General features: G+C 45.3%; 1 protein-coding gene across 1 annotated transcript in view; it reads left to right on the forward strand.

The window, feature by feature from the left end:
• Positions 1-1677: 1677 nt before the first annotated feature.
• The window catches only part of yars1 (tyrosyl-tRNA synthetase 1), a 14458-nt gene continuing 4025 nt past the window's right edge, over positions 1678-12110 (forward strand). The window contains exons 1-11 of the mRNA XM_046327674.1: positions 1678-1779; positions 2414-2482; positions 3059-3205; positions 4316-4491; positions 4882-5011; positions 8975-9055; positions 9646-9738; positions 10003-10138; positions 10650-10735; positions 10814-10949; positions 12081-12110. The exon at positions 12081-12110 is cut by the window's right edge and continues 68 nt beyond it. Coding sequence (XP_046183630.1) covers positions 2426-2482; positions 3059-3205; positions 4316-4491; positions 4882-5011; positions 8975-9055; positions 9646-9738; positions 10003-10138; positions 10650-10735; positions 10814-10949; positions 12081-12110 — 1072 coding nt within the window. The 5' untranslated portion in view covers positions 1678-1779; positions 2414-2425. The remainder of the gene's footprint in view (positions 1780-2413; positions 2483-3058; positions 3206-4315; positions 4492-4881; positions 5012-8974; positions 9056-9645; positions 9739-10002; positions 10139-10649; positions 10736-10813; positions 10950-12080) is intronic.

Genomic DNA, 12110 nt, shown 5'->3' on the forward strand with positions numbered 1-12110 from the left:
AACAAAAAAACAGTTTGCAGCAAAACATGAAGAATATGACAGACGGAGGCGCAACAACTTCCAACTTTGTTCCACATTTGAAGAGCAGTAAGTCGTGGCTAATATAGCCGACAGCTATATATTGTATTACTTTACTGGTGTATAATGTAGGCTAACGTAACCCTAAATCACTGAGCCTCAACACAGTCAGTCACGGGCGTCCTTCAGATGAAGAGGAGAGGCGAGAAGGATCGGATGTCCAAAATGCGGCGTGGTTTGTGTTCATGATGAAATTTAATAAAGAAAACACTGAACACTGAAACAAACTATACAAAACAATAAACAAATAACGACCGTGAAGCTATAAATGAGACCTGTGCTGACACACGCAATCAACATAGACAATCACCCACAAACAAACAGTGAAACCCAGGCTACCTAAGTATGATTCTCAATCAGAGACAACTAATGACACCTGCCTCTGATTGAGAACCATACTAGGCCGAAACATAGAAATCCCCAAATCATAGAAAAACAAACAGACTGCCCACCCCAACTCACGCCCTGACCATACTAACTAAATACAAAACATAGACTGCCCACCCCAACTCACGCCCTGACCATACTAAATAATGACAAAACAAAGGAAATAAAGGTCAGAACGTGACACAGTCAGTCAGTGTGGGAACGTGATCACTGCACCCAAGATTGAGCTACAACTGGCCAGGCAGTTGGTAGCCTAAATCGTGCCTAATGTTACTGCTGTTCCTAAAACCATTTGACATACGTCAGCCTACTGTAACCACAGAGAGAGAGAGGGGTGTGTGTGTGTGTGTGTGTGTGTGAATGTTGGGCGATTGTGTACAAGCCTACATCGCCCGATTGCGCCCCTAGCGATCGTCAAAAGTCATCACTATTGAGGGGAGGTCTTTCTCATGGCTACCCATGTATTTCCATGGAAATATGTTTATTTGGAAAGTAATACATATCTAGAGATTTTTAAAGCATTCATGATTTGCGTAAATGTAATATATTTGTACTCTTGTTGACTTGTTAAACAATGACTTGGTCCTACCTCTGGAGAGGGGTGCGAGCCATAGAGGGCAAAAATAGCAAGGGGGAGGTGGGCAGAGTCATGTACGAGCTACGTGTAACCTTTATATACCTAGGCAAGTCAATTAAGAACAAATTCCTATTTACAATGACTGCCACACCCGGACGACGCTGGGCCAATTGTGCGACACCCTATGGGACTCCCAATCACGACCAAAGTCCAAAACATCACACATCACCATAATATATGCACAACTCTTAACGAACTGTTTCGGCTGGGAAGCATGAGTACACCTTTATAGGTCCAGTGAAACACCTGTCTCCTTCGATCTGTGGTAACGGTGGTAAATTAGCTGACATCCTCCGTCTGACTTGTGTTTTTAAGAGTAGAGGAGATCAATCAGGACAGGTTATTTAGTTAAGAATACCTACGAGCTCCAGAAGCACAAGCATTTCGCTACACTGGCATTAACATCTGCTAACCATGTGTATGTGACGAATACAATTGGATTTGATTTGATTTGCTATACCAGAGCTCTGTTTTACGCACTCAAATGCACCATTTTTACGCGCCACCTGGTGGCGACAAAGCGCCGACGCGTCGATCTATGTCTCGGAAATCGATTGCTCTCCTCTGCTGTCTGGTGGAGTCGATCCCAGATATCCACTCGCCGCTGATGCAACACATTGACAGGTTCCACTCGGTTTATCCATCGACCTCAAAAGTGTTAAGACATTAAATCTAAGGTAAAAAAATAAAAATAAATGTAATTGTCTATAGCTAGTATGCTTTTTAAAAATTATTTCTGTTCCCCTCCAGAAGACGGTTTATATATATGATTTCAAAGTGTCAACAACTCGAGTATTGTGTTTTAGACGACCAGTTCGGTACAAATGGTTAGCCAAATGCTAAGTTAGCGCTTAGCATGGATGGTTTCAGTCACTCTCAACGTGTCAGTAATAGCCAGCTCAGTTGTCACTGGCATCACTAACTGAAGTTGCTAACTAACTAGTTATTTAGCCAGGCGAGCACTACCAGTGACTGAATTCTGCTTTGATACAAAACTACTCTAAAAAAAATATACTTATCGAGCTAGCTAGATAAAGACGATAGATGTCTAGCCTGCAAAATGACTGTTTACTTTGCTAACTTGATAGCTAGGTCAGCTATCAACCTGTCACAAAAAAAGTTGTCGTCTAGCTAACGTTAGCTCATAAGCAGTCACAGGTTTGTGTCCCAAACATCACCATATTCCCTATGGGCCACAGTCAAAAGGAGTGCACTATATAGGGAATGGAGCGCCATTTTGGATGTACACTGACTCATATACTCAGTGACTGTGCCAACCACCTCCTGTTCTTTTCTCTCCTCTTCGTGTAGGAGCGAGGCACCATGGGAGAACAGCTGAGCCCAGATGAGAAGCTTCACCTCATCACTAGGAACCTTCAGGTTAGTCTCTCTGTGTGTCTCTGTCTCTCTCTCTGTGTGTCTCTGTCTCTGTCTCTCTGTCTCTCTCTCTCTCTCTCTCTCTCTCTGTGTCTCTGTCTCTCTCTCTCTGTCTCTGTCTCTCTCTGTCTCAATTCAATTCAAGGGCTTTATTGGCATGGGAAACATGTGTTAACATTGCCAAAGCAAGTGAGGTAGACAACATACAACGTGAATATATAAAGTGAAAAACAACAAAAATTAACAGTAAACATTACACATACAGAAGTTTAAAAACAGTAAAGACATTACAAATGTCATATTATATATATATATACAATGTACAAATAGTTAAATGACACAAGATAAAATAAATAAGCCTAAATATGGGTTGTATTTACAATGGTGTTTGTTCTTCACTGGTTGCCCTTTTCTTGTGGCATCAGGTCACAAATCTTGCTGCTGTGATGGCACACTGTGGAATTTCACCCAGTAGATATGGGAGTTCTTTCTCTCTCTCTCTCTCTCTCTCTCTCTACCTCTCTCTCTCTCTCGCTCTCGCTCTCTCTCTCTAATGGTTGATGTTGTGTGTTATTTCAGGAGGTGCTTGGAGAAGAGAAGATAAAGCAGGTCCTGTCAGAGAGGGAACTGAAGGTGTACTGGGGAACTGCCACCACAGGAAAACCCCACGTTGCCTACTTCGTCCCCATGTCCAAGATTGCGGACTTCCTCAAGGCAGGGTGTGAGGTGAGATCTGTGTGTTTGATTCCCTCACTATTGTCCAGCCTATTTTGTAGTGATGGGGGGGGGGTCGCTAGTTTCTTATTGCACTATAATTTTGGACGATATTACATCGATACTTTGACTCCAAGTATCGATTTGTAAAAAAAAAATATATATATATATATACAATTTAAACAAAGTGATTTTTTTTTCTAGGTTGCATTAGCTAGTTAGTGTTAGCTAGTTAGTGTTAACTCGAGCTAGGTTGCATTAGCTAGTTAGTGTTAACTCGAGCTAGGTTGCATTAGCTAGTTAGTGTTAACTCGAGCTAGGTTGCATTAGCTAGTTAGTGTTAACTCGAGCTAGGTTGCATTAGCTAGTTAGTGTTAACTCGAGCTAGGTTGCATTAGCTAGTTAGTGTTAACTCGAGCTAGGTTGCATTAGCTAGTTAGTGTTAACTCGAGCTAGGTTGCATTAGCTAGTTAGTGTTAACTCGAGCTAGGTTGCATTAGCTAGTTAGTGTTAACTCGAGCTAGGTTGCATTAGCTAGTTAGTGTTAACTCGAGGTTGCATTAGCTAGTTAGTGTTAAGGTTGCATTAGCTAGTTAGTGTTAACTCGAGCTAGGTTGCATTAGCTAGTTAGTGTTAACTCGAGCTAGGTTGCATTAGCTAGTTAGTGTTAACTCGAGCTAAGGTTGCATTAGCTAGTTAGTGTTAACTCGAGCTAGGTTGCATTAGCTAGTTAGTGTTAACTCGAGCTAAGGTTGCATTAGCTAGTTAGTGTTAACTCGAGCTAAGGTTGCATTAGCTAGTTAGTGTTAACTCGAGCTAAGGTTGCATTAGCTAGTTAGTGTTAACTCGAGCTAAGGTTGCATTAGCTAGTTAGTGTTAACTCGAGCTAAGGTTGCATTAGCTAGTTAGTGTTAACTCGAGCTAAGGTTGCATTAGCTAGTTAGTGTTAACTCGAGCTAAGGTTGCATTAGCTAGTTAGTGTTAACTCGAGCTAAGTTGCATTAGCTATTTGTAGATCTGTGTGTGTCTGTCTAACTCTCCTGCCGACCCCCTCCCCAGGTGACCATTCTGTTTGTAGATCTGTGTGTGTCTGTCTAACTCTCCTGCCGACCCCCTCCCCAGGTGACCATCCTGTTTGCAGACCTGCACGCGTTCCTGGACAACATGAAGGCTCCCTGGGAGCTGCTGGAGCTGAGGGTCCAGTACTACGAGCAGGTGATCAAGGCCATGCTGGAGAGTATCGGGGTGCCGCTGGACAAACTCAAGTTCATTAAAGGGACAGACTTCCAACTCAGCAGGTTAGTGGTCAGGCTCAGTAGTTTCTCTTTCTGGGAAAGAGAAGAAGAAGACAAGATGTCGCTGCTCTGGTTATATAGGAGCTGTTCTCGTCGTCTTCAACGCACTTTGAAGGACTGATTCATTCACAAGACCATTATGCAAACATCTATTTCCACTGTTTTTCACTCTCTTGTGATATTTTGTAATTGTATGATGGTCGTCATGGTTACATATTTTTTAAAATAAAAAATGGATGGGTTAGGGTTTTATATATATAATTTTTTTTGCATTTTAGTTCAGGACGAGACTCAAATTTTTGTCAGGGGAAACCAGTCCATAGATTCTAGATGTCAAAGTCATTGCTCGTTTGAGGTACCTCCGTATGCCCTCTGCCTGTCTCTCTCCCTTAGAGAGTACACTCTGGACGTGTATCGTCTGTCGTCCATGGTAACGGAACACGACGCTAAGAAGGCTGGAGCCGAGGTGGTTAAACAGGTGGACCACCCTCTACTCAGTGGTCTGCTCTACCCTGGACTACAGGTAATAACATGGTTATAACACCCTCTACTCAGTGGTCTGCTCTACCCTGGACTACAGGTAATAACATGGTTATAACACCCTCTACTCAGTGGTCTGCTCTACCCTGGACTACAGGTAATAACATGGTTATAACACCCTCTACCCTGGACTACAGGTAATAACATGGTTATAACACCCTCTACTCAGTGGTCTGCTCTACCCTGGACTACAGGTAATAACATGGTTATAACACCCTCTACTCAGTGGTCTGCTAAAACCCTGGACTACAGGTAATAACATGGTTATAACACCCTCTACCCTGGACTACAGGTAATAACATGGTTATAACACCCTCTACCCTGGACTACAGGTAATAACATGGTTATAACACCCTCTACCCTGGACTACAGGTAATAACATGGTTATAACACCCTCTACCCTGGACTACAGGTAATAACATGGTTATAACACCCTCTACTCAGTGGTCTGCCTTGGACTACAGGTAATAACATGGTTATAACACCCTCTACTCAGTGGTCTGCTCTACCCTGGACTACAGGTAATAACATGGTTATAACACCCTCTACCCTGGACTACAGGTAATAACATGGTTATAACACCCTCTACCCTGGACTACAGGTAATAACATGGTTATAATACCCTCTACTCAGTGGTCTGCTCTACCCTGGACTACAGGTAATAACATGGTTATAACACACTCAGTGGTCTGCTCTACCCTGGACTACAGGTAATAACATGGTTATAACACCCTCTACCCTGGACTACAGGTAATAACATGGTTATAACACCCTCTACCCTGGACTACAGGTAATAACATGGTTATAACACCCTCTACTCTGTGGTCTGCTCTACCCTGGACTACAGGTAATAACATGGTTATAACACCCTCTACTCAGTGGTCTGCTCTACCCTGGACTACAGGTAATAACATGGTTATAACACCCTCTACTCAGTGGTCTGCTCTACCCTGGACTACAGGTAATAACATGGTTATAACACCCTCTACCCTGGACTACAGGTAATAACATGGTTATAACACCCTCTACCCTGGACTACAGGTAATAACATGGTTATAACACCTCTACCCTGGACTACAGGTAATAACATGGTTATAACACCCTCTACCCTGGACTACAGGTAATAACATGGTTATAACACCCTCTACTCAGTGGTCTGCTCTACCCTGGACTACAGGTAATAACATGGTTATAACACCCTCTACTCAGTGGTCTGCTCTACCCTGGACTACAGGTAATAACATGGTTATAACAACTCAGTGGTCTGCTCTACCCTGGACTACAGGTAATAACATGGTTATAACACCCTCTACCCTGGACTACAGGTAATAACATGGTTATAACACCCTCTACCCTGGACTACAGGTAATAACATGGTTATAACACCCTCTACTCAGTGGTCTGCTCTACCCTGGACTACAGGTAATAACATGGTTATAACACCCTCTACTCAGTGGTCTGCTCTACCCTGACTACAGGTAATAACATGGTTATAACACCCTCTACTCAGTGGTCTGCTCTACCCTGGACTACAGGTAATAACATGGTTATAACACCCTCTACCTGGACTACAGGTAATAACATGGTTATAACACCCTCTACCCTGACTACAGGTTAACATGGTTATAACACCCTCTACTCAGTGGTCTGCTCTACCCTGGACTACAGGTAATAACATGGTTATTCTACTCAGTGGTCTGCTCACCCTGGACTACAGGTTAACATGGTCTACCCTGGACTACAGGTAATAACATGGTTATTTACCCTGACTACAGGTAATAACATGGTTATAATACCCTCTACTCAGTGGTCTGCTCTACCCTGACTACAGGTAATAACATGGTTATAACACCCTCTACTCAGTGGTCTGCTCTACCCTGGACTACAGGTAATAACATGGTTATAACACCCTCTACCCTGGACTACAGGTAATAACATGGTTATAACACCCTCTACCCTGGACTACAGGTAATAACATGGTTATAACACCCTCTACTCTGTGGTCTGCTCTACCCTGGACTACAGGTAATAACATGGTTATAACACCCTCTACTCAGTGGTCTGCTCTACCCTGGACTACAGGTAATAACATGGTTATAACACCCTCTACTCAGTGGTCTGCTCTCCTGGATTACAGGTAATAACATGGTTATAACACCCTCTACCCTGGACTACAGGTAATAACATGGTTATAACACCCTCTACCCTGGACTCCATAACATGGTTATAACACCCTTACCCTGGACTACAGGTAATAACATGGTTATAACACCCTCTACCCTGGACTACAGGTAATAACATGGTTATCCTTACCCTGGACTACAGGTAATAACATGGTTATAACACCCTCTACTCAGTGGTCTGCTCTCCTGGACTACAGGTAATAACATGGTTATAACACCCTCTACCCTGGACTACAGGTAATAACATGGTTATCCTTACCCTGGACTACAGGTAATAACATGGTTATAATACCCTCTACTCAGTGGTCTGCTCTACCCTGGACTACAGGTCCTAACATGGTTATAACATCTACTCAGTGGTCTGCTCTACCCTGGACTACTAACATGGTTATCCTTACCCTGGACTACAGGTAATAACATGGTTATAACACCCTCTACCCTGGACTACAGGTAATAACATGGTTATAACACCCTCTACTCTGTGGTCTGCTTACCCTGGACTACAGGTAATAACATGGTTATAACACCCTCTACTCAGTGGTCTGCTCACCCTGGACTACAGGTAATAACATGGTTATAACACCCTCTACTCTGTGGTCTGCTCTACCCTGGACTACAGGTAATAACATGGTTATAACACCCTCTACTCAGTGGTCTGCTCTACCCTGGACTACAGGTAATAACATGGTTATAACACCCTCTACTCAGTGGTCTGCTCTACCCTGGACTACAGGTAATAACATGGTTATAACACCCTCTACCCTGGACTACAGGTAATAACATGGTTATAACACCCTCTACTCAGTGGTCTGCTCTACCCTGGACTACAGGTAATAACATGGTTATAACACCCTCTACTCAGTGGTCTGCTCTACCCTGGACTACAGGTAATAACATGGTTATAACACCCTCTACCCTGGACTACAGGTAATAACATGGTTATAACACCCTCTACCCTGGACTACAGGTAATAACATGGTTATTTACCCTGACTACAGGTAATAACATGGTTATAACACCCTCACCCTGGACTACAGGTAATAACATGGTTATTCTACCCTGGACTACAGGTAATAACATGGTTATAACACCCTCTACTCAGTGGTCTGCTCTACCCTGGACTACAGGTAATAACATGGTTATAACACCCTCTACTCAGTGGTCTGCTCTACCCTGGACTACAGGTAATAACATGGTTATAACACCCTCTACCCTGGACTACAGGTAATAACATGGTTATAACACCCTTACCCTGACTACAGGTAATAACATGGTTATAATACCCTCTACTCAGTGGTCTGCTCTACCCTGGACTACAGGTAATAACATGGTTATAACACCCTCTACTCAGTGGTCTGCTCTACCCTGGACTACAGGTAATAACATGGTTATAACACCCTCTACCCTGGACTACAGGTAATAACATGGTTATAACACCCTCTACCCTGGACTACAGGTAATAACATGGTTATAACACCCTCTACTCTGTGGTCTGCTCTACCCTGGACTACAGGTAATAACATGGTTATAACACCCTCTACTCAGTGGTCTGCTCTACCCTGGACTACAGGTAATAACATGGTTATAACACCCTCTACCCTGGACTACAGGTAATAACATGGTTATAACACCCTCTACCCTGGACTACAGGTAATAACATGGTTATAACACCCTCTACCCTGGACTACAGGTAATAACATGGTTATAACACCCTCTACCCTGGACTACAGGTAATAACATGGTTATAACACCCTGTCTCTTAGGCTCTGGATGAGGAGTATCTGAAAGTTGATGCCCAGTTTGGAGGAGTCGACCAGAGGAAGATCTTCACCTTGGCTGAGAAGGTACCCTGAACCTTCTGACCTGTTCATCAACAAGCACTGTCCTCTTGTAGAGAGAGATGTTTTTTACCTTCACTTAATTCATTGGTCAACTGGGAAATAAGTTTTGCATAATGTATGAATTCTGAAAATATACCTCCCTCCTTCCCTCGATCTCTTTCTCTCTCCATCTCTTCCTTCCCTCGATCTCTCTCTCTCTCCATCTCTTCCTTCCCTCGATCTCTCTCTCTCTCCATCTCTTCCTTCCTCTCTCTCTCTCTCTCTCCATCTCTTCCTTCCTCGATCTCTCTCTCTCCATCTCTTCCTTCCTCGATCTCTCTCTCTCTCTCCATCTCTTCCTTCCTCGATCTCTCTCTCTCTCCATCTCTTCCTTCCCTCGATCTCTCTCTCTCTCCATCTCTTCCTTCCTCGATCTCTTTCTCTCTCCATCTCTTCCTTCCCTCGATCTCTTTCTCTCTCCATCTCTTCCTTCCCTCGATCTCTCTCTCTCTCTCCATCTCTTCCTTCTCTCCATCTCTTCCTTCCCTCGATCTTTCTCCCTCCATCCCTTCCTTCCCTCGATCTCTCTCTCTTTCTCTCCCCCCTCCCTCCAGTACCTGCCCTCTCTGGGCTATGCTAAGCGGTCCCATCTGATGAACCCCATGGTACCAGGACTGACTGGAGCTAAGATGAGTTCTTCAGAGGAGGTGAGTAATCACAATCCTTTAATGTTTATAATTCATCCATCCCTTCCTCTTCTTTTGGAGGTAATATATTGTTTTAACCGATCCAAAACTAACACAGCCTGTGGGTTGTATTTATTACCACAAACAGTAGCAAAGTATTTTGCAACAGAAAATGAACATTTCTTATTGGACAAGTTCAGGTGGGGCTTTCTCCCTTTTGTTCGTTTTCTTTCCGGTTGGCTCATAATGAACATGGCCCTGTGTGTTTCCTGTTGACCTTTGTAGGAGTCTAAGATTGACCTCCTGGACAGGAAGGAAGATGTGAAGAAGAAGCTGAAGAAGGCTTTCTGTGAGCCGGGCAACATTGAGAACAACGGAGTCCTGTCATTTGTTAAACATGTCCTCTTCCCACTCGTAGGAGGTGAGTAATCCCCCTGCTTCCTCCTCTCTCCTGTTCTGTCCTCTTCCTCCTCTCTCCTGTTCTGTCCTCCTCCTCCTCTCTCCTGTTCTGTCCTCTTCCTCCTCTCTCCTGTTCTGTCCTCTTCCTCCTCTCTCCTGTTCTGTCCTCCTCCTCCTCTCTCCTGTTCTGTCCTCTTCCTCCTCTCTCCTGTTCTGTCCTCTTCCTCCTCTCTCCTGTTCTGTCCTCTTCCTCCTCTCTCCTGTTCTGTCCTCTTCCTCCTCTCTCCTGTTCTGTCCTCCTCCTCCTCTCTCCTGTTCTGTCCTCCTCCTCCTCTCTCCTGTTCTGTCCTCTTCCTCCTCTATCCTGTTCTGTCCTCTTCCTCCTCTATCCTGTTCTGTCCTCTTCCTCCTCTATCCTGTTCTGTCCTCTTCCTCCTCTCTCCTGTTCTGTTTCCCTTCCTCCTCCTCCCCCTGTCGTCCTTCCTGTTCCAGGCACCACTAGAGTCAGCATGTCTGTGTTGCGTCTCTTTCAGAGTTCTCCATCAAAAGAGACCCCAAGTTCGGAGGAGACAAAACCTACACAGACTTTGAGGAAGTGGAGAAAGAATTTGGCGAAGAGGTACGTACGTATATGTTGTACGGACCACTGTTGTTGGCCCATCATGCATTGGTTTGACCTCTAACCTCTGCCGTCTAGCTGATCCATCCTGGTGACCTGAAGGCGGGCGTGGAGGTGGCCCTTAACAAGCTGCTCGACCCAATCAGGAAGAAGTTTGAGTCTCCAGAGCTCCGTAAACTCTCCAACACGGCCTATCCAGAGCCATCAAAGAACAGTTAGTAGAACCTCCTCCTGACCCTTGACCCTGTGTGTCTCTGTCCCCCTGTCAGAGGGAGCAGGGAAGGGGAACCCTAAAGTAGACCTATAGGAGACTGTTCCTCCTGACCCTTGACCCTGTGTGTCTCTGTGTCCCCCTGTCAGAGGGAGCAGGGAAGGGGAACCCTAAAGTAGACCTATAGGAGACTGTTCCTCCTGACCCTTGACCCTGTGTGTCTCTGTCCCCCTGTCAGAGGGAGCAGGGAAGGGGAACCCTAAAGTAGACCTATAGGAGACTGTTCCTCCTGACCCTTGACCCTGTGTCTCTGTGTCCCCCTGTCAGAGGGAGCAGGGAAGGGGAACCCTAAAGTAGACCTATAGGAGACTGTTCCTCCTGACCCTTGACCCTGTGTGTCTCTGTGTCCCCCTGTCAGAGGGAGCAGGGAAGGGGAACCCTAAAGTAGACCTATAGGAGACTGTTCCTCCTGACCCTTGACCCTGTGTCTCTGTGTCCCCCTGTCAGAGGGAGCAGGGAAGGGGAACCCTAAAGTAGACCTATAGGAGACTGTTCCTCCTGACCCTTGACCCTGTGTCTCTGTGTCCCCCTGTCAGAGGGAGCAGGGAAGGGGAACCCTAAAGTAGACCTATAGGAGACTGTTCCTCCTGACCCTTGACCCTGTGTGTCTCTGTGTCCCCCTGTCAGAGGGAGCAGGGAAGGGGAACCCTAAAGTAGACCTATAGGAGACTGTTCCTCCTGACCCTTGACCCTGTGTCTCTGTGTCCCCCTGTCAGAGGGAGCAGGGAAGGGGAACCCTAAAGTAGACCTATAGGAGACTGTTCCTCCTGACCCTTGACCCTGTGTGTCTCTGTGTCCCCCTGTCAGAGGGAGCAGGGAAGGGGAACCCTAAAGTAGACCTATAGGAGACTGTTCCTCCTGACCCTTGACCCTGTGTCTCTGTGTCCCCCTGTCAGAGGGAGCAGGGAAGGGGAACCCTAAAGTAGACCTATAGGAGACTGTTCCTCCTGACCCTTGACCCTGTGTCTCTGTGTCCCCCTGTCAGAGGGAGCAGGGAAGGGGAACCCTAAAGTAGACCTATAGGAGACTGTTCCTCCTGACCCTTGACCCTGTGTCTCTGTGTCCCCCTGTCAGAGGGAGCAGGGAAGGGGAACCCTAAAGTAG

This window comes from Oncorhynchus gorbuscha, linkage group LG24 (assembly GCF_021184085.1).
Source record: "Oncorhynchus gorbuscha isolate QuinsamMale2020 ecotype Even-year linkage group LG24, OgorEven_v1.0, whole genome shotgun sequence".
Taxonomy (NCBI): Eukaryota; Metazoa; Chordata; class Actinopteri; order Salmoniformes; family Salmonidae; genus Oncorhynchus; species Oncorhynchus gorbuscha.